General features: G+C 54.4%; 5 protein-coding genes across 5 annotated transcripts; 2 read left to right on the forward strand and 3 right to left on the reverse strand.

The window, feature by feature from the left end:
* Nucleotides 1–2,973: 2,973 nt before the first annotated feature.
* Nucleotides 2,974–7,209, forward strand: SPBR_06389 (ATP-binding protein cassette, subfamily B (MDR/TAP), member 1; the record flags this gene model as incomplete). Its single annotated transcript, XM_040764646.1, has 2 exons — nt 2,974–6,875; nt 6,957–7,209. 2 exons carry the CDS (start codon nt 2,974–2,976, stop codon nt 7,207–7,209), a joined length of 4,155 nt encoding a protein of 1,384 aa, XP_040616326.1.
* A 1,558-nt stretch (nt 7,210–8,767) lies between these two features.
* SPBR_07871 (uncharacterized protein) lies at nt 8,768–9,384 on the reverse strand (the record flags this gene model as incomplete). The annotated part of the gene is made up of 2 exons (XM_040766125.1): nt 8,768–8,904; nt 9,288–9,384. 2 exons carry the CDS (start codon nt 9,382–9,384, stop codon nt 8,768–8,770), a joined length of 234 nt encoding a protein of 77 aa, XP_040616327.1.
* Nucleotides 9,385–16,155: 6,771 nt separating this feature from the next.
* SPBR_06509 (histone-lysine N-methyltransferase SETD2) lies at nt 16,156–19,326 on the forward strand (the record flags this gene model as incomplete). The annotated part of the gene is made up of 3 exons (XM_040764765.1): nt 16,156–16,618; nt 16,682–18,339; nt 18,466–19,326. 3 exons carry the CDS (start codon nt 16,156–16,158, stop codon nt 19,324–19,326), a joined length of 2,982 nt encoding a protein of 993 aa, XP_040616328.1.
* An 814-nt stretch (nt 19,327–20,140) lies between these two features.
* SPBR_07224 (4-aminobutyrate aminotransferase) lies at nt 20,141–21,577 on the reverse strand (the record flags this gene model as incomplete). Its single annotated transcript, XM_040765478.1, has 1 exon — nt 20,141–21,577. One exon carries the CDS (start codon nt 21,575–21,577, stop codon nt 20,141–20,143), a length of 1,437 nt encoding a protein of 478 aa, XP_040616329.1.
* Nucleotides 21,578–24,094: 2,517 nt separating this feature from the next.
* On the reverse strand, nt 24,095–25,084 carry SPBR_07598 (bHLH factor, other; the record flags this gene model as incomplete). Its single annotated transcript, XM_040765852.1, has 2 exons — nt 24,095–24,411; nt 24,496–25,084. The coding sequence occupies 2 exons, from the start codon at nt 25,082–25,084 to the stop codon at nt 24,095–24,097; spliced, it is 906 nt and encodes a 301-aa protein (XP_040616330.1).
* Between the last annotated feature and the right edge of the window lie 1,538 nt (nt 25,085–26,622).

Here is a 26,622-nt window from a genome sequence, read left to right on the forward strand (position 1 = left end):
TTGATTGAACGGCTTCCCAATTAGGATACATTGGGCGGGTGGATTAGTGCTGAGGCCAGGCCACGCTTTCTTTGCGCTTTGTTTCTTTTTCTCTCCCGCGTGGCTCGGTTGCTCCTTCCGCCACATGTTTACGGTGATAACAGGCCCCTTTCGGCATCTCACGGTCAATCCTATAGGAGCTATTATGTCACTTTTCTACGGATAAAGAAGGAACGAAATAAGAGTATATGAAGAGACAGAACATTCCGAGAAAAACAAATGTGCAAACGCACCGAGCGTAGACAAGGTTCGGAGTATATTTTCTGCTTGCCAACCCCCGTTGCAGGTGCGCTAACGCCGGCCATTTTGGACCCTGCCCGCTGATTGGCAATTTTCTTTCATCGAAATCGCGTCTGCGGCCTGTGGCCCAAACGGGAGGAAGCTGGCAGGCAGTTTAAAACGCCACACCGAACCGCTGGAATGTTTTCAGGAAAGTACGCCATACGTACTGGGCAATACTCCGTACGCAGCCTGTTTTTAATATCCCCAGCTGTGAACTCCGTTCGACTCTACGGCAGTACTTTTTACGTTTTCCCAGGCAACAGTCACAACGAGCCGCGCCTTCCTTGCCAAGCCGTTTCGGCCGCGTCTTACGAATTTACTTTCCCATGTTTAATTGCACCCATATATCTACTAAAATGCGGCAGCCGCGACCGGGTTTCGGTATCTACGCCCAATTGCGAACCGGGATTGAGAAAGAACTCAAGCACCGTGCTGACGGTTGTCAAACGTTCCTGCCTGTGCTTCGGAGCCTTGTCGCATCAGTTGCACCGGCCCCAAAAAGGACGGGCAGTAATACTTTGGAACCACGCGACGTGCTACGGGATCTGCCATGCCAATATATCGTCAATTCCAAAGTAAGACGATCCTCCTGCGCTGGGATCCGTACTCCTCATGCAGTATGTCGTACGAAATACAACATGCATCGTACAAAGTGCCATAGCAAATACGGGCACAGGCTGCAACAAATCCAACCGCCCGCTTGCAGTTGCCCCCCAAATAACTTCGCGTATGGCATCGTCGCTGCGGGACACAGCCTAGCCGAGATTGGTTCCGCAGGGCCTCCTACCTCGACTTGCGTCCAAGCTTGACGCGTGGGAAAATGGGCTTGCTTGATAAGTAAGATTTTGTCGGCCGACACAACACGCGGAAGACGCTGCTCGGTGGGCCCACTCCCTCCTTCCTAGTCGGGGTGGATACTGCGAAAGCGAGAACGAAAATTGGCGGAAAACTAGTACGAACAAGCGTTTTTTCGTATGGACGGGGGGAGGCATTGGCCCGATGTGTCAAAACGTCTCGAAAAAAAAAACCCCCGACAAAGGACACCAACAGGCCGCCCAAACTGCGATTAGTCGGATCCCCCATGAGCCCGTGTCCCCGAGAGGATGTGGAGAGAGAGGTACAGCCGTAGTCAGTCCTACGCCAAGTACCCTTTTCTTGGTGTCCGCATCACAAGGGTACCAAGACGGGAAGGTACTTATTTCCTTCCGAAAGAACCTGCAACAGGGTGTTCGGTCGGTTCCAGTAGGAAGAGAGAAGTAAGACGACTGGCGGGCGTAAAGGTTCGCTTGCATGGCTCATCGACCGACAAAAACGCCAGTCTCTTGTGACAGACGGCCACCGGCGAGGTGAGATATGAAGCAAGATGATGACAATTCCCCGGCGACGGAGATGCGTGGAATGTCCGTACCCGCCAAGGGAAAACAACAACAAAAATAGAATACTTCGTAGAGTGCCTTACAAAGATAGACGGGGCATTGGCAAGATTGCTGACACCGTGATTCCAACCTTTTCAACCGTCCTTCGTGATATGCTGTGCCTTGCGAGATATGTCGTTCCCGCATCTCGATATCATCTCGCCAGCAACGCCTCGCCAGCAACGCAGCGTGGCGTCAAGGACTGTACTAGTCGGACAAGGCATGAAAAGGAACTGCCGTTGGTTCAATCAGTTCAAGCGTGCTGTTCCATGTGTCGTGTTTCTTGGTTCATTCCTTTTTGGAACGTTGCTTGGGCCGTTCCAACGAACAGACAGCAGGAGCGAGCGGTCTGTCCGTCTTGCCCACGTAGACTGTAGAATGTCCTGGGCGTAACGGTGGACGGACAAGGCAACTTTCCGTCCTGCCGTCGAACGCTGTTCATCGTTCATAATAGCAATGTACGAATTACGGCGTGCCTACCTTCTTTGTCAAACCAAGCCAAAACGCAAAACCCATCCTCCCAGGCAGGCACCTTCCCCTGTGGAACCCCGTCCCGTCTTGCTTCCCGGCAAGGAAAGAAGCTTCTGTCCGTTCGTTGCCTCTTGCCGTTTTACGTTTCCAGTATTCGCCCCCAACGCCTTCCTTTTTTAGCTATCGGCTGCATCCTGCACCACAAACCTTTTGTGCCCTTTTCTAGCTGCTTTGGATTTCTTTCCTGCTCGCCCTCTCTCTACTCTCCCTTCTTCCCCTTTTCCTTTATTTTTGTTGTGATTCCTCATCCCCGAACCCCGACGGTTCTTATCTGTCGCCGACTCCTCTTCGACTTTCTTGTCTTCGCTCTTCACTTCGCTCCTTTCACATCTATTTACGTTGCCTCGCTGTTTGTTTTGTTTGTCGCAGCTCTGTTTACTTTCTTTTTCTTTCCTTTCCCACTTCTCCACCTCCACATTCTTCATCCCATTTCTCACTCAGCGCCTCGACAACACAACCTCACCATCGCATACCGATCGGATCGACAGCTTATTGTGCGGAATTGACTCGACCCCGGACTACGACCGCCGTCCCCCACGCTCCAGCCTTCAAACCCCCCCAAAGACCTTACTGCCTCAGCTGTTCTCCGAAGGAGAGCATCGAGCAGTAGCAAGGGGGGTGTTTTGACGAAAGCCAGGCTCTCTTTTATCCACCTTTTTACTTCTTTTTTCTGTACTTCTAAATTCGTTCTTTTTGGCCCTCCACAATGGCTGCCGACGACGTGTCTGACAAGGCACACGAGGCCGCGGCCAGCAGCGCCTCCGAGAAGGCCAACGATGCGCCCGCACCCGCAGGTGCACCGGCTTCCAAGGCCGCCTCGAGCCATGCCGACGAGTCGTCTGACGAGAAGCGCGCTCCCGCCAAGGCGTCCGGCCAGGCCAGCCCTCTAGATCTCGAAAAAGCCGACTCCCGCGTCGTCAAAGTCCCGGATCCGGCCGAGAATGTCGACCTATACGCCCATCTGCCCGCCGACGAGGCCGCCATCCTCCGCCTCCAGGTTGACACCGCCACCGTCAAGGTCGGCTTCGGCACTCTCTACCGCTACTCCACCCGCGTGGACATTGCCATCCTGATCGTGTCTGCCATCTGTGCCATTGCCTCGGGTGCTGCGCTGCCCCTCATGACGGTCATCTTTGGTAACCTACAGGGCAGCTTCCAGGGCTTCTTCAACGGCCAGGTCGGCCGGGAGGCCTTCATGAGCAAACTGTCCCATCTCGTGCTCTACTTCGTCTACCTGGCCATCGGCGAGTTCGTCACCACCTACATCTCCACCGTCGGCTTCATCTATACTGGCGAACACATCAGCGGCAAAATTCGCGAGCACTACCTCGACAGCTGCATGCGCCAGAACATTGGCTTCTTCGACAAGCTCGGCGCTGGTGAGGTCACCACCCGCATCACCGCCGACACCAACTTGATCCAGGAGGGTATCTCCGAAAAGGTCGGCTTGACACTGTCTGCCATGGCCACCTTTGTCACAGCGTTCGTCATTGGCTTCGTGGAGTACTGGAAGATGACGCTGATCCTCGTGTCTACGCTCGTGGCTCTTGTTCTTGTCATGGGCGGTGGCTCGCGCTTCATTGTCAAGTACGGCAAGGAGTCCGTTAACGCCTATGCCGAGGGCGGCAGCGTCGCCGAGGAAGTCCTGAGCTCCATCCGCAATTGTGTCGCCTTTGGCACCCAGGACCGTCTTGCCAAGCAGTACGACATCTACCTGACTCGTGCCGAGAAGGCCGGTTTCCGTGTCAAGTCCAGCTTGGGCATGCTCATTGCCGGCATGATGCTGGTTCTGTACCTCAACTACGGCCTGGCCTTCTACGTCGGCTCCAACTTCTTGCTCGACGGCACCATCCCCCTGTCCAAGGTCCTGATCATCATGATGGCTGTTATGATCGGTGCCTTCAACCTCGGCAACGTCGCGCCCAACCTGCAGGCTTTCACCACAGGCCTGGCTGCCGCCGCCAAGATCTACAACACAATCGACCGCATCTCGTGCCTGGATCCCTCGTCCGACGAAGGCGACAAGATTGAAAACCTTCAGGGCACAATTCGCTTGGACCACGTCAAGCACATTTATCCGTCACGTCCCGAGGTCGTTGTAATGGAGGACATCTCACTCGTTATTCCCGCTGGCAAGACCACCGCGCTCGTCGGTGCTTCTGGCTCAGGCAAGTCGACCATTGTTGGCCTGGTTGAGCGTTTCTACAACCCTGTTCAGGGTACTGTGTACCTCGACGACCACGACATCAGCAAACTGAACCTTCGCTGGCTGCGCCAGAACATTGCTCTGGTGCAGCAGGAACCCGTTCTGTTCGGCACCACAATTTTCAACAACATCGCCCACGGTCTGATTGGCAGCAAGCATGAGCACGTCAGCGACGAGGAGAAACGTGAGCTCATCATTGGCGCCGCCAAGAAGGCCAATGCCCACGACTTTGTCACAGCCCTGCCAGAGGGATACGAGACAAACGTCGGCGAGCGCGGTTTCCTGCTCTCTGGTGGCCAGAAACAGCGTATTGCCATTGCCCGTGCTATCGTCTCAGATCCCAAGATCTTGCTGCTGGACGAGGCCACCTCTGCTCTCGATACCCGCTCTGAAGGTGTCGTCCAGGCGGCCTTGGACGTCGCCTCCGAGGGTCGCACCACCATCACCATTGCCCACCGTCTCAGCACCATCAAGGATGCCCACAACATTGTCGTCATGTCTCAAGGCCGCATCGTCGAGCAGGGTACGCACAACGAGCTGATTGAAGCTCGTGGTGCGTACTTCAACCTGGTCAGCGCGCAGAGCATTGAGGTCGTCAACGACGTCAAGTCTGAGGACGACGAAGCCATCGACGCCGAGATGGATGCCCACCTTATCCGCACGATCTCGTCTGCCAACAAGGATGGTGCTGCCAATGCCTCTGCGTCCTCTTCTGGTCCCGCGGCTGACGCTGCGTCTGGCAAAGATGTCGAGGCTGGCTACCTGGCCGATCCTGATGACAACATCAAGGAAAAGTTACAGCGCTCGAGCACCCGCAAGTCCGTTTCCAGCATTGCCGCCCAGGCGCGCAAGTCTGAGGAGGCAGAGACCAAATATGGACTCGGTACTCTCATCAAGCTGATTGCCTCGTTTAACAAACATGAGTGGAAGCTCATGCTCGTTGCCCTGTTATTCTCCATCATATGCGGTGGCGGCAATCCAACCCAATCCGTCTTCTTCGCCAAGGAAATCAGCACGCTCTCTGTCATCATCACCCCCGCCAACCGGGACCAGGTGGCCCACGATGCCCGCTTCTGGTGTCTCATGTTCCTGATGCTTGCCATTGTCATCTTTATTGCCTACAGTGTGCAAGGTATCATCTTCGCCCGGTGCTCTGAGAGACTAGTTCACCGCGCCCGCGACCGTGCCTTCCGCACCATGCTTCGCCAGGACATTGCCTTCTTTGACAAGGACGAGAACACCTCGGGTGCTTTGACGTCGTTCCTGTCTACCGAGGTCACGCACGTTGCTGGTCTCAGCGGTGCCACACTCGGCACCATTCTTTCGGTGACGACCACGCTGGTTGCCGCCCTGACTGTATCCATCATTATTGGATGGAAGCTTGCGCTCGTCTGTACCGCCACCATTCCCCTGCTGCTCGGATGCGGTTTCTTCCGCTTCTGGATGCTTGCCCACTACCGCGAGCGTGCCAAGAAGGCCTACGAGAGCTCGGCCAGCTATGCCTCGGAGGCCATCACGGCCATCCGCACCGTCGCCTCCCTGACCCGCGAGGAGGATGTCCTCCTCCACTACCGTGAGAACCTCGCTGATCAGCTGAAGTCGTCGACCCGCTCGATTCTCAAATCGTCGTCGCTCTATGCGGCATCGCAGTCTTTGACTTTCCTCGTTCTTGCCCTCGGTTTCTGGTATGGCGGTAAGCTGCTCTCCGAAGGCGAGTACACCATGTTCAGCTTCTTCCTCGTTTTCCAGTCCGTCATATTCGGCGCTCAGTCTGCCGGTACGGTCTTCTCCTTCGCCCCCGACATGGGCAAGGCGAAGCATGCCAGTGCCGAACTTTTGAAACTATTCGACAACAAGGTTGTCATTGACTCGTGGTCTGAGTCGGGTGCACCCGTCACGTCCCATGAGCACATTGAGTTCCGTGACGTCCATTTCCGCTATCCGACTCGCCTGGAGCAGCCCGTTCTGCGTGGCCTGGACCTGAGCATAGAGCCTGGCCAATACATTGCCCTGGTCGGTGCCTCTGGTTGTGGAAAGTCCACCACGATTGCACTGCTAGAGCGTTTCTACGACCCGCTTGCCGGCGGCATCTACCTCGACGGCAAGGAGATCAGCACCCTGAATGTCAACGAGTACCGCAAGGGTATTGCGCTGGTGTCACAGGAACCGACTCTGTACATGGGTACCATCAAGGAGAACATCCTGCTCGGTGCCATTGATGATAAGCAAGTGTCGGATGCCGACGTCGAGTTTGCGTGCCGCGAAGCCAACATCTACGACTTTATCATGAGCTTGCCAGACGGGTTCAACACCCTGGTCGGTAGCAAGGGTACCCTGTTGAGTGGTGGTCAGAAGCAGCGCATCGCCATTGCGCGTGCCCTGATCCGTGATCCCAAGATCCTGTATGTCTACACTCCTCCGTCTCCTCCTTACTCCATTTTATCTTATATTGTTCCTTGAACGAGTTGCTGACACCTCTGTAGTCTCCTCGACGAAGCCACATCCGCACTCGACAGCGAGAGTGAAAAGGTTGTGCAGGCTGCTCTGGACAAGGCCGCCAAGGGCCGCACGACCATTGCCGTCGCCCATCGTCTGTCTACAATCCAGAAGGCCGACATCATCTACGTGTTCGACCAGGGCCGCATTGTCGAGAAGGGCACCCACACCGAGCTGATGCACCGCAACGGTCGGTACGCCGAGCTCGTCAACCTCCAAAGCCTAGGCAAGAACCACTGACCTGGCTATCTTTTTTTCCTCACCCTATTTGTCTCTCGCCCCATTCCTTTCACTTTTCTCTTTTCTCGTTTTCTCATTCTCTCTCTCTCCCTATCTAGCCTTCCTTATCTTTTATTTATCTTACTCTTTGCATCTCATTTCTGGCCACATATCTACCGCGCTCACATCCGAGCTGCGCGTCGTTATTTTGCTTTTTTTAGACGGCCTTCGGCGTTTTCTTTCGCTTTTTTCTCCTATCGATATATTCTTAGTCGCAAAAAGTCTTATTTTCCTATATGCCACGTTTTGGCTCTTCTTCCTAAAGGGATTTCTATGTGGTTTCTACATATTTCGTTGAAGGCTTGCAAAGTCTTTCACTTGGAAGAAGAAATAATATACCCAAGCCCCTTTACTCTTTTTAGTTAAGACAAAAAAGTCGCGTAGACAGACCTGAGTGTGGGAAGCTATCGCAAAATAAGATCCGGTGCCGACTCCGCCAATGGTGTGAGTACCGTAATGTTTATTAAAAAATATTAAATCATCAGTATCCCTCGACCCTTCCCTATCTTACAGTCTGTGCCGTTCAGACATCATTCGATACACAACTTCGACCATAACAAAGGAAAGAAGGAGAAACAAAAAACATAAGCCTCCGTTACAAGAACATAGATATTCAAACTTGGCCGCCCACCTTGTGTTCTAGAATCACCCATAAACCAAAGACGCCAACATTAAGTAAGTTAAGAAAACAATAAACCAGAAAGGAAACCATGGATGCCGACATCGTCGCGTAACCTGGTATGCAGCCATCTAGAATGGGATATCTCAAGATGTAGTGTTGGAGAAATGAAGGCGAGAAACGTCGGGGATGAAAATGCAGAAATCAACATTGTAAGGGGAAAAAAAAAACTTTGAGTGTAAGTATACGGGTGCAGCGTGCTTATCTTTAGCGTCGTAAATGAGTTTAGAGAAGCAAGACCGTGGAGCGTCATGATCGGGTATCGTAGCTTCTGCTGGAATGCCGCACTCCCGTTGTACAACGGCCGGGATTGCCGTCTCAATGAGACCCTAAGTTTTGTGCAGCTTGCGAGTCTTGTTCGGGGGGTGGTGTTTTCGGCCGGTCGGGCAACGCATCGTCTGATTTCAGGCCGGTGGGCGAAGTTTCGTGCTTCAGAGGCGCCAGTTTCCGATCCTCTGCCGGCTTCAAGTATCCGCCTGGTGGTATAGGCTAAACCACTGTTAAACCATGCTTCTCGCCCTAGACTGCCAGGAAGTGGTACTTACACTTGCTTCCGCGGTCACTTCAACGGCCGGACTGTGGATCCTAGCTGACCGTATTTGCGGGGAGTAGTTGACAGGTTGTCCATAATTGTTCATCGTGGCTGGCTGGCCTGCCAGCGGTGTGTTTATCGATGGAGGTTTGCCTGCAGGTGCCAAGAATGGGAAGGGATTGTTTGTCAACCTGGCAGCCTGAGCCTGGGCAATCTTATCTGCCCTTGATGGTCTACCCCTTTTCTTACGTAGGGTTTGAGTTGGGGGCGTAATCGCACCAGGCGTCTGTCTCTCAAAGGGGGCGCCATTAGCTGGTGGCGGTCGTGGCTGGATACTGCGAGCACGCGACGGGCCATTTATATCGGTAGGAGAAACTGCCTGCCTCTTCGGGACATTCTCGCTCGAGGCACTGGACGATTTGCGCTTCGCGACCGGGGCTGGAACCTGGAGAGGCGGCTGTTGCTGGAGCTGGCGTCGTTGATGCTGCTGCTGTTGCTGGTGCTGGAGGTTCTGGAGATGTTGCGGCTGCTGGGGAGCTCGATGCTGCTGATGCTGCTGGGCTACAGTCGAGTTTTGCGGCTCGGATTGTTGGCGGTGTTGTTGAGGGTATTGTGGCCCCGGTTGCTGGAATTGTTGTTGAAGGTGCTGTTGTGTAAACGTCGGTGGCGTTTCGATGCCCATGGAGGCTGCGGCTTGCCTACACTGGTTTATAGTGCGACCTAGACAACAATAAATGTAAGTAACGGCCTTTATCTGCTTTGCCATCCTCTCCCCTCCCACGGTATGGAACGCGAAGGTAATGAAGTGGAAAGCCTATGCTTGCGCACCATGCGGTATCTGCATCTCATGCCAGTCGGGCGAGATGTTGAAGTGCTTGACGAAGCTGACCACTGCACTGACATCAAGGTGGCTGGCCTTGACCATCTCTGCAAGAATGAACCGCTGTCAGTCGTGTTAGCGAAGCGTTTTACCACGGCGTTTGCGAATGCGTCATATATGCTAACCTTTTCCCGGTCGTCAAATGATGTGTCCATTTTCAAAAGCAGGGCCTTCTGGCACCGGCTCCGGCGTCATACCAGGATGGGGGAGTCGTGTCAGACGGGTTGGAGAAGGGAACGGGGCAGGGAGGTCAGTGGAACGACATTTGAAATGCGGCGGTGGAGGTAATCACAGTAATGCGATGTTTCCTGTGGCTCAGTCGTCGATGAAAAGAAGTAAACGGATCTTTACAACCATGCAAAGAAACAGACCGTGAAAGAGTGAAAAGCTTGCCGGGAGCACGGCCCACGATGAGCCATGGAGAGGTAAGAGGCCCAGTATGTCTCCAGACAACACGCGACAGGAGACTTTGCAAACCAGGGAAGGCCTTTTGAAAACAGAAATTATGTTTGCAATGAAAAGGGAGCGACGAAAAGAGTTCACTTCGAATATAACGTTAGGCACTTGGGAAACGGCCTCGAATATGGTAGCGGCTCTGAGGCCAGGAAAAGCAACTGCTGAAAAGTAAGGTGGGAGGCGAGAGTGAAATGAAAGCGACAATCGTTAAAGCGAGTAGAGTGACTCTGGTGACTTCTTCCTCTGGGGGTTGTAATAATACAAAAAGGCGGCGGCGGCGTTGCCTGAAGTTGGCGGCGGAAGAATCAACCAGCAGAAGGCCACGGAGGACAAGACGAGGGGTGCCAGCCTGTTGTTAAGATATTCCTGGTGTCTGAGGGTCGACGGAAGACGCGCAAAAGACCAAAACTGGAGCAAGCGCGCGTCTTTTGCGGGAGCTAGATTGGCTTCGGAAAGGGTATAGTCAACACGAAAACACCAGCGAGGACCAGGGGACCTTAAGAGAACAGAGAACGGAGACGGTAAAGAGAAATGAGAAATGCCGTAAGGTAGGACAGAAGAAGCAGGACACAGATCTCCTTCGCTGCTGGCCGTGCTCGATCTGTTTTTTGACTCTTTTTATCTGGGAGGTGACGATTTTGAAGCCCACCTGCTTGACCGGGTGTTACCAGGGGGGTGTCCTCTCGATAAAGAAGAGCTACTGTTGGCGAGGGTCCAGACAAGGCCAGTGAGAGACATGAGAGACGGAGACGAGGTGGAGCGCTGTTTGAAATCGACAGCGGATATAGCTGGCAAGCAAGGACAAGGGTTGGCGCGTGGAAGGAGGGGGCAGAGAGGGAAGAGGTTGGAGGGGACAGAAGCGAGAGTGTGAGCAAGAGAAATAGAATAAAAAGAAAGAGAGGAAACAAAGCGATACCACAAAAGTGGTGGAGTAATACAGGAGACAGAAATGGTCACCAAACAAAATATGGTGACGGAGGCAAGCGAGGGCACGCACACGCTACAAGAAAACAAAACACAAAGAGGCGAGGCGAAGCAGGTGGCTCAAGGACAAGGAAACAAACGACGAAACAAAACGGAGAAAAGGTCAGCAGTGCCTGACCAGTCAAGGTAAAGTACCCCGAATGGGGAGAAAGGGTCGTAACAGTCGGTAGTATCGTGTCGGTGCCAGTCAGGGGTCTGGGTGTCGAGCCGGGAAGAAATGATGAGATCTGGGGGGGCTGATGCAGGCCAGATAAGACACGCGAAAGCGCGACATTGAACGCTGCAAAGTCGAAGGAGAAGGCGAAGTGAGGTTGATGATGGCAAAACCCAAAATAAACAAAGGGTAAAGGGACAGGAGCGAGATGTGTGAAGTGGTCAGATAGAGGGTAAGAGCGAGAGAGACACCGACGCGGCAGGAGAGGAAAGAAGAGACCCGGCGATCGTTTAGCAGTGTGGCCTGGCCGTGGCTCCTTCTCTCTGCTCTCCCCTTCTCTTGCCCTTTTGGGAGTCCAGCGCAGGGTGATGCAGGCACGTTTTTGTGCAAGAGCGATGGTGCGAGGCAGAATGTTTGCAGGTGACCGACAGGTGACCGAGTGGATAGCAACTCGCAGGCCTTCAACGGGGAAGGAAGGTATTGCTTGCGACAACGAATCAAGAAGAGAGAGAAAACAAAACAAAATATGACAGAAACAAGTATATGTAGAAAACAAGAGGACGCAAGCCATGCAAGGCAGCGAGTGTGAGAGTCCAGATCTGGGGTCACAAAACAGGAAGGGACGGCTGACTGCAGACAAACGCAAAGATCAAGAAGCCCTTTTGGCCGGGAGCCAATCCCTGGTCAATGTGATTACCCCACAAGGAAAGAACAAACATAAATGTTCCGCAAGGCAAAGGGCAAGTGCGCGGTTGCCATCCAACATTTGTGCTCCATCTGTGCAGTCTGCTGTCAGGAAACGAGGAAAGAGCCATTTGCACCCCTCCCTCCTGCCGTTTTTGCGGCCACTTTTCTGCGGCCACACGAGTTTGGTCGTGCTAGGCCCTTTTCCATTCAGGGCCACATCCTTCCTCCTGCAACAGCCACTCTTCTCCTTCAACCGCATCGACCCGCGATACCAGTCGTCTTCCACGGCCTACTGTGTACACGACAGCGGCCTCTGCACCTTTGGCCGGCGAGCGAGATAACCGCGGCGGGAACAGGGAACAGGAACTGGCGGTGGCGATTTGCGACAACACATCGCGCTGCTGTGCCTCTGCCTCTGTTCTTGTCTCTCTTGTCAGAAATGCGATTACACCGACAACTTCCTTTTGCGTTGTCTCATCCTCGGAAACCCTTCAGATCAAGAGACCGATTTGTCTCTTGCCAGTTGCCTGTTTTTCCTCTCTTTTATCAAGTGTGCTGCCTCATCTTTCGCATGGCTGTTTCTTGCTCCCCTGTGTCTTCAACAAGCGGGCCCCGATCCTGCTCTGAGCAAATTGGATCGCCTTCCGAGCGGGCGCCAATATTTACTCACCCAGCCTAACAAATGCGGGAGCCAACGAGAAGATCAGCCGGGCGTCACTCGACATCTAGCACGACGACAACAGTGGGCCCTTTTCCTGTCATATCGTCGATTTCCGCTCATCTGCCTGCTTTCTGCGCGCGCTCGGCGCATGCGCAAGGCAGTGACAGTGAAGAACGTCACGGTCCGCCTGTTCTTTCTTCCTGCGACTGCTATTGTCTCTCTGTTTCTCTCTTTCTCTCTCAGTCTCCCAAGTCGCAGTCTCCCAAAAATGTACTTTTTGTGCTGTTTTCGCTCTCATGCACTTGCATCTCTGCATCGCCTGTCCGCAATCTGTCGCCTGCAGCCCAGCCAGCTGCTGCTGAAAATAAGAGGTCTGCTGGACGCACCCTCTCACACAACCTGCATGCAGGAGCAGGTGTATGCACGCTGCACGATGCTGCAGCCAGCCAATGGGGGCCGTCCGACTAAAACCGCCTGACACCCCCATAAATGTCCACTTCGCAGAGCATTGTCGAGTCCAGTCAACCTTTTTTGTGTCTGTCCGGTTTGGTCATTGTTTTGCGCCGTTCGTGGGCTACAAGTCTTGGATTCTTTCCTTTTTCTGGATCCCCTTTCGGCCTACTGCCCACCCCCCAGTTTCTCAGCCACTTCTTCTGCTGTGATGTTGATGGCATCCGACGGAGGCCTGCAAGCGTGTGACAGAAAGAGAATTGCGAATCAGGAAGAGACAAACAAAATGATGAGGAGAAAGAGCAGAAGAGAAACGACTGCGCTGACAACAGGGCACGGGGCAATCGATACGCCGGCAGTGGCTGGTCTTTCCTTGAAAAAACAAGTGAGCGGCCTCCGGTTAAGCCCCTCCTCGTCCCTTTTTTTCTGTTTTCTTTTTTCTTCTTGTTTCTCTCAGCCTTTCCGGCCTGGTCATGGTCAGCGCTTGCGTGACACAAAGACAATTCAACCGTCATCGACCGTCCAGACTCCGGACTCAGCTGTCGGCCTGGGCATCTGGTGTTCCCTCACTGGACGCCATGCCCGGACAGGGCAGAAGGCGAGATGTCGTTTCTGCCCTGTTCTTATTTTTCCCACTACGGGACTGCCCGGGAGTCTAACGTGAACTCGGCGTGCAACATGGATGACAGAAGACGAAAGGGCTGAACGAGCGCCCAAAAAAGTGGGACAGGAGGTAAAAGTCGGTGGCCGAGGCCCAGGGTAAGATGATTTGTGAGGTGTGAATGGCTAGTTAGGTGGACGGCGTCTGCCAATAACAAGTCAGGAGCGGCTTCCGAACAGTCACCGTCTCGGTAATTACCTCCTAGGCGGTGGGTAAGGGATGAAAAGAACACAAAAGAACATAAAAGCACACGCCAACAGTTCTTCCGTGTTCCTGTGGCTCAGTTTGACGAAGTGAGAGTCGTATCGAGGTCGAGTAGGCCGGTCCATTGAACGGATTCGAAGTATCACAAGGTGGGCCGTCCCGGGACGGACTCGAAAAACGGAGATGTGAAGAGAGGCGTTTGATTTTGGTCCCAATGTGGGCGACATCAAAAGGCTTCGTTGATTTATACTTCTTATGCCACCCTGCGTTTTACTTACTTCTCCCCCTTGAGCTACGTTGCTCTTTACATCATTACCCTGCCCGCATGCCTTCGTCTTCTCGCCTGGGCTCTTCTCCACATAATATCTGCATGATGCGTTGGCAAGACGGCACTTGCCTCGTTCTAACAGCAGCAGCTAACAAATCGCAGGATCCGACAGGCTGGCGCACCACTCACCGGCTGCCTGTTTTATTGTCCCAAGAGCTGACACAATTTACCCAGTTTTGCATGCAGTTATGCGTTGTGGTCCCCCGGGCTGTGCGCCAATGCTTCCACGTCTACGTTGTCCCACGGTCTGCCCTGCGAGTGCTTAGAGACGGGGTCCATCTTCTGCCTCTTGCATCAGCGTCCTCGTCGATTGGGTCTGACCCGTCGAATCAAGTTTCAATGCCTCGTCTCCAAATAGACTGCAATGTTCCTCTCTTTGCCAAACTGTGGATGCTCGGCCCAGACAAGAGATCGAACACGGATTTGAGAGTCACGAATTGTGCAATGCAACACACAATTTGACCGCTTGGCTGGCTTGCCTGATTTATACGCACGACATGGTCATACTCCGCGGTATGAGATTTTACTCGACTCGACCTGAACGTTTTCCAAGCGGCAGGCCGTGGGGCAAAGGGCGGTCTGGCCATCGAGTGCACCGTCTAACTCCGGATGGGATCCTGCACCAGATTGCCGGTAAACTTGGAAAAGCTTGGGGAAAAGCCTCCCACCAACTTAAGGTCTGCAAGCTCGAGCAGACACCAGGCTCGCCACGTGGAATTCCCCGGGAACTTTCTAGCTAGGACGAACCGGTTGACAAGTCACTCGCAAGGCTGTCACAGATCGTCGACAAGGCAAACGACTGGCGCAATGAAATCGTTGGCACTTTGACAGCACAGCCCAATTGCAGCTGATATTGGATCAGACGAAAGTGGGGCAAGGCCCAGCTCTTAGCCCAGCAGGGACGAATATAAAATATGGCAAAGTGACATTGTTACAAATACCATGAGAAAAAATGGTAAATAGCAGATCACCGCGATGGTGTCACTGGACAAAATGAATTGTTTTAAGCAGCACATCATCGGGTCACAGTTGTGTCAAGTGGACACCACTAAAGAATGCATTTATTGGCAGAAGTACTGCGAGCGGGAAGAACCATTGCGGCTACGAGTCGCGCCTTCCGCATATGCCATGTGGATTCCATGGTGGACGATGGGATCAAAGAGAGACAACCCCACTGGCAGAGAAACTACGGGCGGAAGGCAACGCCTGCCGGCAGTCGCAATTACAGCTAATCCGACAAAGAGTGCGCGCTAGAACCTGTGGTAGTACAATGCCCACAGTGGGCGGTCGCGCCTGCTGCCAGTTGAGAAATGCGCAACAGCCTACGCCCACGCGTTCGGTAGGAGAAGAGCGGCATGCACATAGGTGATGCCCATGCGAGGAAAGCGCAAAGGGCCCCTGAATGCAAACTAAAAAATGGAAAGAGCGACAGAGTGAGATAACAAAAAGGAAGAGAAAAGGAATAGAGCTGGGGAAGGAGCAACGAACACTCGAGCGTAGAGATGTTGCTACTTCGTGTGCGCCACTTTCAATCACCGTTTTCCCTCTTTCTCTCTTCTCCCTCAGGCATAACAAAACATCTTCTGCAGCATTGGGCTACCCGTACGGAGATACAATAGGCTTCTCCACCCCCTGCAAAATAGAGGACATTTTCCCGGGTGAAATTTTACTAACGCCGTCGCGCGTTAGAGCAACACGCCTGTCCTCGCCCGCACGCAGCGTCGAAGCGGCCCCTTCACTCCAGATCCACGCCTGCACATCCGCTTTTGCACCGCGTCAGCCAGACTTGTCGTCTTTTCCTTTGCGTTGCCGACCACCGACCGTCTCTGGCCTCTGTCACAGTTTCGCTGCCATTTGTCCGAATCGCCACCGTGCTCGATAGCACCGCACGACACGAGTAGGAAACTCGACCCTCGAGGCCAACCCGCCAACCGTTGCCCGTCCGGCCTCCATTGCCACTTGGCACGGCGTCGGACGAAGACAGATCGGGGCCATTCGACAAGCGGGCGGTCCTTGATCCCATGCTAGGCCGACGTTCTGCAACAAGAACCCCTGACATCACTGTCGGCTTAGCCTGTCGCTTCGACCTACAAAGAACCGCGTTGCGCGTGAGAGCGGTCTGAGATCGAAGTGTAGCCCCAAATCTACACCGCACGGAGGCGGGCTCCTGAAGACAAACACCGACATTGGCGACTGCGACGGCGGTGCCACCGATACCACAGACGTAGCAGATGGACGACGATGTGCGGATACCACACGCCTCACGCGGACCTGCTGCGAACATGACGACCGCCGGCACAAGGACGAATGGCACGCGAGCCCAGAATGGCGTACGAGTGGCCGTGAAGAGCGAGGCCAGCCCTTTCCAGGGGTCCGCCACGCCCAACGGATCAAAAGGACAGTCGGTCTCGCGCAGCCGGTCACCCGACGACGATGTACAGCCATCACCTAGCGACGTCTCGACTCCAGACATGAGCGCCGCCGCATCCCGGCCAAACCGAAAGTCGTCGGCCAAGGCGTCACGGTCTGCGACGCCGTCTTCGAGGCCGAACCGGATGCTCTTCGACCAGCTTCCCGACGCCACAGCCGAGGCCACCAGCAAGTTTCAGGTCATTGAGGACTGCCTGTACGGCTCAAAGAACATGGGCTCCTCAGACAACGATGCTTTTGACTGCGACTGCGCCGAGGAACTGCGTACGTGTCTTCTCAGAAAGCCAGTTATTGTCCGTTGATTGGCTACTAACGTGAATTTTGTAGATGACGGGCGCAACATGTCCTGCGGCGAGGACAGCGACTGCATCAACCGCGCGACCAAGATGGAGTGTGTAGAAGGTGGCTGCAACTGCGGCGACCACTGCCAAAACCAGAGATTTCAGCAGAGGCAATATGCAAGCGTGTCTGTCATCAAGACCGAAAAGAAGGGCTTTGGCCTCCGCACCGACGCGGACCTGCACCAAAACGAGTTCATCTTCGAGTATATCGGCGAAGTCATCAACGAGCCCACCTTTCGCCGGCGAATGATCCAGTATGACGAGGAGGGCATCAAGCACTTTTACTTCATGTCCCTCACAAAGAGCGAGTTTGTCGATGCCACGCGCAAAGGCAACCTGGGTCGCTTCTGCAACCACTCGTGCAACCCCAACTGCTACGTTGATAAGTGGGTGGTCGGCAACAAGCTGCGCATGGGCATTTTTGCTGGCCGGTCGATCCGGGCGGGCGAGGAGCTCGTGTTCGACTACAACGTCGACCGCTACGGCGCCGACCCCCAGCCATGTTACTGTGGCGAGCCCAACTGTACCGGCTTCATCGGCGGCAAGACCCAGACCGAGCGGGCGACCAAGCTCTCCTTGGCGACCATCGAGGCCCTCGGCATCGACGACCCGGATAGCTGGGACACGACCGTGGCCAAAAAGCAGCGGCGCAAGAAGCCCAACGAGGACGACGAGGAGTACGTCAGCAGCCTGCAGCAATCGGGTCTGGCGGAGGACGGCGTCACCAAAGTCATGGCTGCGCTCATGCAGTGCAAGGAGAAGTGGATTGCTGTCAAGCTTCTGGCCCGCATCCAGGCTGCTCGCGACGACGAGCGTGTCCTCCACCGCGTGGTCCGCATGCACGGCTACCAGATCCTCTGTTCCATCCTGACTCTGTTCAAGGACGACAATAATGTCGTCCTGCAGGTGCTCGACATCCTGTACATGTTCCCACGCTTGACCAAGAACAAGATCTCCGACTCCAACATCGAGCTTGCCATCAGGGACCTGTCGACGTCGGAGCATGAAGACGTGGCTGCCGAGTCGAAGCGCCTCCTGGAGGAGTGGGACAAGCTGCAGACTGCCTACCGCATCCCACGCAAGAAGTTCGACCCGAATGCGCCGGTCAGTGCGTTCGAGGACCGTCGCGGCCGTGATGTGCAGAACAACGAAAGCGCAGACGACACCAACACCCCCCGCCCGCGGCCCGTCTCGCCGCTGCACGGCATGAACATCCCCAAGGGACCACGGAGCAACATCCCGCAGCGGAACAGCAACTTTTTTATTAACGGCAACAGCCATAGCAACAACGGGACGCCACGGAACCAGCGGAAGCCGATGAACAACAGCCAGACTGCCACACAGAACCTGCCGTCTGGCTGGTTTAGTGCGACAGACCCCAAGGGCAACGTGTACTACTACAACAAGAGCGGTGCAACTACATGGAAGCGACCCACGGCGCCTACCGAAATCGTAAGGGGCCTGACTAAAGCTCAGCAGGATATAGACGCTGTGCAGGATATTATCGACCGCCTTACAAAGCAAGCGCCGCGGCCATCCATCACTCACACCCCGCAAGCCGCCAAAACACCCGTCCAGGAGCCGAAAAGCGAACGGTGGCGGTCTCTACCCATCGAAAAGCAGCAGAAAATCTACGAAAATACTGTATGTGCCTCAGCGACCCCTAGCCTTAAATTTTTTTTTTTTTTTTTTTTTTTTTTTTTTTTTTTTTTTTTTTTTTTTTTTCGTTTCTACACGGATTGTTGCGCAGAGCTAATTTTGTCTACATAGCTTCATCCCCATATCAAATCTGTCACCGATCGGTACCGCAACCGACTACCCAGAGAAGAGATCAAAAGGCTTGGCAAAGATATCAGCAAAAAGATTGTTGCCTCGGACTACAAGAACAATCGTGTGGATGACCCCAACACCATTTCACCGGCACTGGCCAAAAAAATGAAGGTGCACGTTCACGATTACTTTGAGCGGGCCGTCAAAAAGTACGAGGAGCACGAAAAGAAAAAGGCTGGTAAGGCCGACCGCCAAGACGATGGCGGCGGAAAGCAAGCGGCGGCCGCTGTGTTTTCTGCGTCTGGCGACGCAGTCACGGGCAGCAAAGACACAGAGATGGCGGCTGTGACAGACTCATCCTCTGCCGCGGCAGCCGGCAGCAAGAACCAGAACAAGGATGAGGATCTCGCCGCTCTCGACGATATGGTGCTGAGCGACGATGACGGGGCCAAGCCAGCCACAGATGATGCGACGACGCTCTCTCCCGAAACATCGGACCGGAAACGCAAACGGGCCGACAGCGGCTTTGTTGGTGATACAGGCAGTAGACGAGAAAACGGTGCTCCTATTGGAGCATCACCCAACGGCACGCCATCCGAGACGCCGTCCATCAAGAGGCTCAAAGACGAAGAGGCCAACGCCGGTACCCTGACACCACCCACGCCGCCACCGCCGCCACCTCCACCCGCCGAAGACGAGGATGAGCAACTTGCAGCAGCTCGGCGGCAGCGGGAAGAGGAAGAGGAGGCACTGCGGCGTGAGAACGAGGACGCCATGCGCGACTTTGAAGAGCAGACAAAACAAAATGGCCCTGCCGGACAAGTATCACCGGTTGCCGTGAGTGGCGCAGGCGGACAGTAAAGAGCATGGAACTTGTTCGTGTGCTGCAGCAACAAAACGGGAGTGGCGAGCATATATTTCACCCCTTGGCTTTTCGGCCCTTATTCAGTGTTTATGTCATTATTTGCCTGGGTTTTATTGTTTTAGTACTTTTATTCTCTCTTTTCTTTCCTTTGGTTAATACGTTCTCCTTCTCGTATCGTTGTCCACGCTTCTTTTTTCAACATTTTCAAAAAGGTGGGATGGTTTCTAGCTGGAGTAAAAATTGTGTTCGCGGCCAATGTTCTCTTTTAATTCCCCTGTTTCAACAGTTTTGTATCATCGGGGTGACTGTGCATGTTTTCTGGGTTCCCTGCGTCTCCTTTGGCGTTATTTCTATTTATTTATATCTACCTCTTCCATATACAGGGTACTCTTTTCATGTATAATTTTTTAAAAATTTTCGAATACCAGCATTGGCAACAATGCATGAGCGCACTTACTGACGAGACAGGTCGGTTGATCAGTTAAAATTTGAACACCTTTACTTTTTTGAATAAGTTGAAAAATGGAGCAAAAATAAAATAAACCACAGCGCAATTCATAATATACACCTTCAAGAGTACGGAGTAATTCATGTGGCAATTTCGATCGACTTGAATTATTATGTGGCAGACAGCACTGCAAAGGAAAACAACTAATGATGAAAACCGTAAAAAAATCATCCCACTCGTCCTGCCCACTCTTTGTTTCGTTTCCCGTTATATGGTTCTACCTCCGCGACCACATATTTTCTGTCGTTTGTTTCATTTCTTTTGTTTATTTTGTTCTTGCATCGACTTGCGACACGGCTCCTTTACAGCGACTTGACGATCTTCTCGAGGGCATCGATCAGGATATCGGCGTGCTTCTCCTGGAAGATTAGCATTGGCCGCAAACGCACAGCGTTGGCACCAGAGCCGCCAATGTTGACGCCAAAGGTCTTGGCCTTGGCCAGGAACGCATCACGCTTCGGGTTGTCAAATGCAATGAAAGTGCCCTGGCCCTTGCCGCGCAGGTTGGCGAACTGGTCGGGGTACTGGGCGGCCAACTTCTCGAGCTTGCCAAACAGGTAGTCGCCGACGCGGGCGGTCTGGGCGACTAGGTCGTTCTTCTGGATGTAGTCAATGATGGCGCGGAAGAGCAGGGCGCGGGCCGGGTCGCCCATCCATGTGTTGAATTGGCGGTATGGCTTGTTGGGGCGCAGCTCGGGGTTGCCAAAGTAGTAGCCGGCGGTCTGGGCCTTCTTGGAGAAGGTCACCATGTCGGGCGGGTGGGGCAGGTTCCAATGCTCATGGGCCCAGAACTTGCCCGTCGCGCCCACACCGGTCTGCACCTCGTCGACAATCATGAGCACACCGTGCTTGCGGGTCACCTCGCGCAGGCCGCGGAAGAAGGCCGGCGATGCGTGGTTGTCACCGCCCTCGGACTGAATCGGCTCGACAACGACGGCGGCGGGCGGGGAGTGGAAGTTGAGGATCAGATCTTCGACCTCGGCCAGGGCAGCGGCCTCGGCCTTGGCGTTCTCCTCCGCATGCTCCTCAAGCGGGTACTTGATCTCGGGGAAGGTAGCGCGGGGCCAGTCAAAGGCAGGGATGTCTAGTTTGTGGATCGGCTTGGAGCGGGTGGTCGACAGCGAGCCGAACAACCGACCGTGGAAGGCCGACTTGAAGGACAAGATGGACAGGTCGGGCGCGCCGGGGCCGTGGTTGACCATGGCGCTGTTCATCTCTTCCTCAGTGAACTCGACGCTGGGGCCACCGCGCTCCTTCTGGCGGCGCCACATGAACGCGGCCTTGTAGGCTGTCTCGTTGGCGTCGGAACCGGCGAGTGCGGTGAACACCTGGTCCAGGCCGGGCGGGGCCACCTTGAGGATGCCAGAGCGCAGAATGTCGGCCCAGTCGACCGAAGGGAAGTTGCCTAGAGCCGGGCGGTTGATCAGGGCCTGGGCCATCTCCTCCGACTGAGCAGCAGCCAGCAGAGCCGGGTTGTTGTAGCCGACCGGGATGGAGGCAATCTGGGCGTACACGTCCAGCAGCACGTTGCCATCAGGGTCGACAATGTAGTTGCCGTGTGACTTGCGGTAGTCGGCGACCATGTTCAAGGCGCGAGTGTCGAAAACAGTGTTGAGGTCGTCGGCCACGGCCTTGGCCTTGGGGCCCGGGATGGCCACCTGAATCGAGGGACCGCTGGGCTCGTCTGCCAGCAGGGTCGACAGCTGGTTGGCCGCGGAGGAGTAAGGAGCGGAGCCCATGGTGCGGAAGACGGACGAAGCAGGGAGGCGGCGTGCCGAGCGACGGAGAAGAGAAGACGCAGAAGAAGAATAAGAGGAGGCGGAGGACGAAAAGGAGGCAGTTGGCGTGAGGAAAGAGCGAGCCAGGTGGCGGCTGCCGCCCCGGAGAGCGGTGACAGCAACCATTGTTTATGTAGTAACGGGAAGGAGCAGAGGATCACAAGGAAGGAGCTGAAGAGGAGATGTCAAAGGTGACGAGGACGAAAACCAAGGCGTGAGACAGAAGGACGAAGAGAGAGAAAGACGAAAGAAGAGGGTTGGGTTGCTCAATCGAGCTATTCGAAGCGAGCAAATCAAGGTGGGATGGGAGGTCGGCGTCACTGCGATAAAGGTTGTGAGAGGTAAAACTGTGGGTTGTCCTCGAGCCAATTGGTTGCTCCACGAGACAAAGACGAAAAAGAAAGAAGGGAAGGAAGATCCGGGAAAGCAGTTTCCAAAACGGAAAAAAGAGAGAGATTGAAACTAAATATGGAGGGAGCGAAGGGAGCGGAGGGCAGGAGGGGAAGAAATAAAGCAGTTGCCGTACATTGACAAAGAGCGTCGATGGATGGGGAAGGCGCGCCTCTGCCGGAATCTCAAGTGGAGAACTTGGAGAGGTGCGCATCCAAGGTGGGCTGCAGTGTGACGAGACGATCGTCTGGTATTGGTCCTACTCTGTGGATGGAGCTGGCTACAGGGAATGGCACAGGACAAAAAGGGCACGAGAAGCTGCGCTAGAGTGAAGCTCCAGCGACCAGGTCGTCCAGCTGGGTCTTGCCTTATCATCGGCGGGTAGTTACTGACGGCATAGGTAAGGCAGGAGCAGCTCAGGGACGGAACTGGGGTTGGAACCGATTGCCCCTAGTGCATGTGGCACGCCCGTTAGTTGGGGAAGGGAGGCGCCATGCCAAAAGAATAGTAGCAAAAATTACCATAAAATGGCACGAAGTATTTCGTACAGTGAGAAGCAATGGCAAGAGCGACAGCGGCGATGGCAAGACGAGCCAAAAAGATGACGAGGTGGGGTACCACTGGGAGGTTGAGGAAGAAGGAGCTATCGATGGGGGGCAACAAAGTGCCAAAAGTGCTGGGCTCCGCCTGGACTTGCCTGATTAGGAAGGGTACCTTTGGCAGCAGTGCGTGCCATCAACACCTCCAGATCAGAAAAGGCAACGGCAGCCGCTTGATATGCCGTCTAGGTGGCCGGCCAATAATGCCCTAACTGCGCCAAGGGACCCCGGAGAGCGCATGAGGTTTTGACCATGTGGAAGTTGCTACGACGGACTTGCTCCTTCTCTGTTTTCTGGAGATGACCAGCACGAGACCAGGGCCTCCTACCCGTTTTGCATCTTGCCCGCCGGCTCCGCTTTCGGTCAGACTCTTGCCTTTCCCTTGGCAGGCGTTTGTCGTTCCTTTATACCTTCGCGGCTACGTGATCTATGCCATCATTTTTGGATGGCTGTTTGTGTCCGTTATCTTCCCCACACGCCAGAGTAGCACCGGCATTCGCCATCTCGAAAGCGGCCTGCAGCAGGGCGGCACCAGACGGTGCTAAGCATATTTGGGTAGGTGCACACGACAATGAGGGCTCCATATCGGACGAGAGGGAATTGAAACAGGTAAACGAACAGAGAAAGTCATGCGAAACAAGCCGCCGTTCCGATAGTCGTCCTGTATCGTGTTGTACCTCATTCATATTACAAACTGTTTCTGTACAGCAGCAGCATGAATATGGAGCATGGCCAGAAGTGCAACAAGGTAGAGAAGATTTCAAAGAACTCGTATTAGGGCCAGAAACGAACCCGGAGACCAGACGCTGGGGTACGCGATAATTAATGAAAGAAAAAACAGGAATCGACAATGCGTACGAATACCGAAGAAAGACAATAGAATACCAAAATGAACATGGCGTCCGAGCCATTGAAACGCGAAACTCCCACCCTATCAGGTCAAGCAGCTCACATCACCAGCTTTGCCCCTGTCCGATGCATTCTGACATCCATCGAGAACGTACAATGCTTTCCCGCCGCGTCAATATGTCGGACAAGCAAGACTGAAAACGCCGTGGGGATCATAACCTGTGCCCTCCTTTTTGATGTATGCTGGCAAAGCCTGTCATGTGACGCCCGGGGGTAAAGTTGAGAAGGAGACTTGTGTGCGTACCCTGTTTGGAACTGTCCCTGCGTCTGCCTGATGTATGACGTGTTCGCGGGGACGGGCGCCAAAAAAAAGCCAAAGAAAAAAGGAAAGAAAAATAAGACAACGCAAAAAAGGGTTTCAGAGAGGGTAAAAAACCGCGGAGCAGCAGGACCCTGCTAGCACATAAAGAGAGGAGCGACGAACAAGGAAAGAAATACATGAAGAAGTGAAAGAAGTGAAAGAGGTGAAAGAAGCGACAGAAGCGAAAGACGAGGTGGTGACAAACGCGGGAAAACAGAAACCGGAACGACAATAAAAGAACAATAAACCGCGAGGCTAGCAAGGATCGCGAAGGGAATACTAGCTCGTCGCCTCTGCCTTCTCCTCGCCGGCCGTGGCATTGCCTCTCTCGTTGCGCAGGGTTTCGAGCTCGCTGTAGAGGCGCTCGAGCTCGGCCTTGAGCTTATCGTTGGAGGCGGACAGCTCGGCAATGGCTTGTTCTGTGAGCAGCTTCTCGAGCGTCCACTTCTCAATGTTCTGTGTTTCGTTCTCCTTCAGCTGCGTGATGAACACAACGGCGCGTTGCAGGATGGACCCCTTGTTCTTTTCACAGCCAGGAACAATCTTGGCCAGCTCGTTGATGCCCTCGTTGATCGTCTCTCGCCGACGACGCTCAACTGGAGACATGGGTCAGCATGAATCTGTGCAGGAGGGAACGGATCATGTGGGTATATGGATATGTGGGCATGTGTGAAACGTACCCTCTTTGTGGTTGTCTTTCCGCATTTTGTGCCATTCCTCAGAACCCACGGCGGGCTTGGACTGAATGCCAGACATGGGCCGCTTCCCCACGCCGTTGGAGCCGCCCGCCACGTCCAGAGACAGATCGCCCTGCGTCACATCGCCCGCGCTGTAGGCCGACGCGTCGCCGTGGTGCTCGCCCTCGACATGTTGGTTGGCAAACGTCTCTTCTGTGGAGACGGGCACGTTAAGCTGCGGGAACATGGAATCGAGCACGGCGGCGGCCGTGGCCGCGCTGGCCGCGTTGGCCGCGTTGGTGCGCTGCTGGTTGGCCGCGTCCGAGTCGGTTCCAGCAGCAGCCTCAGTGCCCTCAGCGCCGTCTGCAGCGGTCGCGGCGGCGTCGGCAGCAGGGACACCACTGAAGTCGGTCGTGGCCTCAGCGCCACCTGCCTGGTCCGGCTGGGCCGCAGACTCCATGAAAGCGGTAGGCACGGTCTGTGCAGCCGCGCCGCGCTTTGACCGACGTGTGTCTGGCGAGCTCGACTCGGCTCCGCGCTTACGCTTGGAAGGGCTGCCTGGCGGCGACGGCTCGACTGCCGTTTCAGTCATTGCGGTTATCGTGTGGATGGTAATGAGATGCTACTGGCCAATGTTAGAGTCAATCATGAGCAGAAGCCAGAAGCCAGAAGCCAGAAGCCAGGAGTGTTAGAGTGCTTTTCGTCGAAGCCCCCTTTGTAGCACTTGGCGCGTTTTCCGTCGTCACTTGACAGCGCTTCGTGCCTATTATTATTATTATTATTATTTTTAAATTTCCGCCCGTCTCACACATTTTGCGCTTGCAAATGGCCGCGCGAGAGGCACTGTAAAAGGTGCGGAGCAAAGGTTGTTGTGACGTGTAGTGACAGTTGAAATGCTACACATTTTGGTCATCTTAAAGTATCCTCGCGCGTTCTCCAAAGGCATGTTGCCTGTCGCCTGTCGCTGTTGCTTTTTCCACCAAAACAGAAAACATCACGATAAAAAGACAAATCCACGACCGAGAGAGAAAAGCACACAGCGCGACAAAGGAAAGAGGATGAAAAGCGAAGCAATGCAACGGCGACACGGCAAAGAAGGCCCCCAGGGACCTGTCGACGCGCTTTTAAATGTGGGTTTTGGTGTTTTGATGGGAAGACAGTCCAAGGCGTCGAACGCGATGAACGCGTTGGGAATTGACCCTTTCTCGTTGCCGTTGGCGCGGCGTGGAAAGGCAGCGGACGAGGCAGAGAGGCAGAGGGGGCATGATTAAACACTGAAAAGAAACATACCTCTGGCCGTTATAGCCAAACTGCGATTGTCGTGTTGACCGGTGATGGAGAAGGTCACGCTTTTTGGCTGCAGAAAAGCAATGTCAGGTGATGCTTCACGAGTTTGGGTGGGAAGAGGAGGAGGAGGGAGAAGCAAAGAAGACTCACGTGGATGGAGAGCACGGGGTTTCGCGAGATATAAGGGAACGCTGGGCTGCACAGAGGCAAAGGGCGAGAAAAGGCGGGGCTGCGGATCCACTCTTCGCTGCTGTGAGTGGCCAGTCACGGGGCGAGCACGGGGAGAGCACGGAAAGGTAAGAAAAGTGGGGGCGTTCAGTCGTGCCTGCTGCCTGCGAGTTTGTCGTCTGGTTTGTTCAGGAAAGCGTCCCACGAAAGGCCTGGACAGGTAGGAACGAACAAGACAAAAGACACGAAAACGAATCCTTTGGATAATAAGCCCTTCCGATGAAGAGGACAAATACTGCTCTAATATACCAGCGATCCCGAGAGAGAGACAGAGGGTGTGCACGCTCGATACGTATGTTGCTGCACCTGACTCGTCAGCCAGAGCAAAGCCGCAGCTACGAAGCAGCAGACCGTTCAGCTCTTTGCCAGCGCGTAAAAGAACGTGACGGAAGGAAGAGACAGAAAAACACGTGAGTCGTGCGCAGTGTGTCTGTTGCCATGTCATGAACGGAAGGCGCGGTACGGAGTAAGTACAACCGGTCCAGTCGCTGCACCCTGTGAGCCAATCGCGCCTTCTCTCATACGAACATGGGACCAATGGCAAGCTCAAATGTGGGTCCTGCCATGGCTACGATCTGATTGGTCTGCCTGTCTCGTACGAGCCCGGGCTTGCCC

The sequence above is a fragment of the Sporothrix brasiliensis genome, assembly GCF_000820605.1.
Source record: "Sporothrix brasiliensis 5110 chromosome Unknown Cont20, whole genome shotgun sequence".
NCBI lineage: Eukaryota > Fungi > Ascomycota > Sordariomycetes > Ophiostomatales > Ophiostomataceae > Sporothrix > Sporothrix brasiliensis.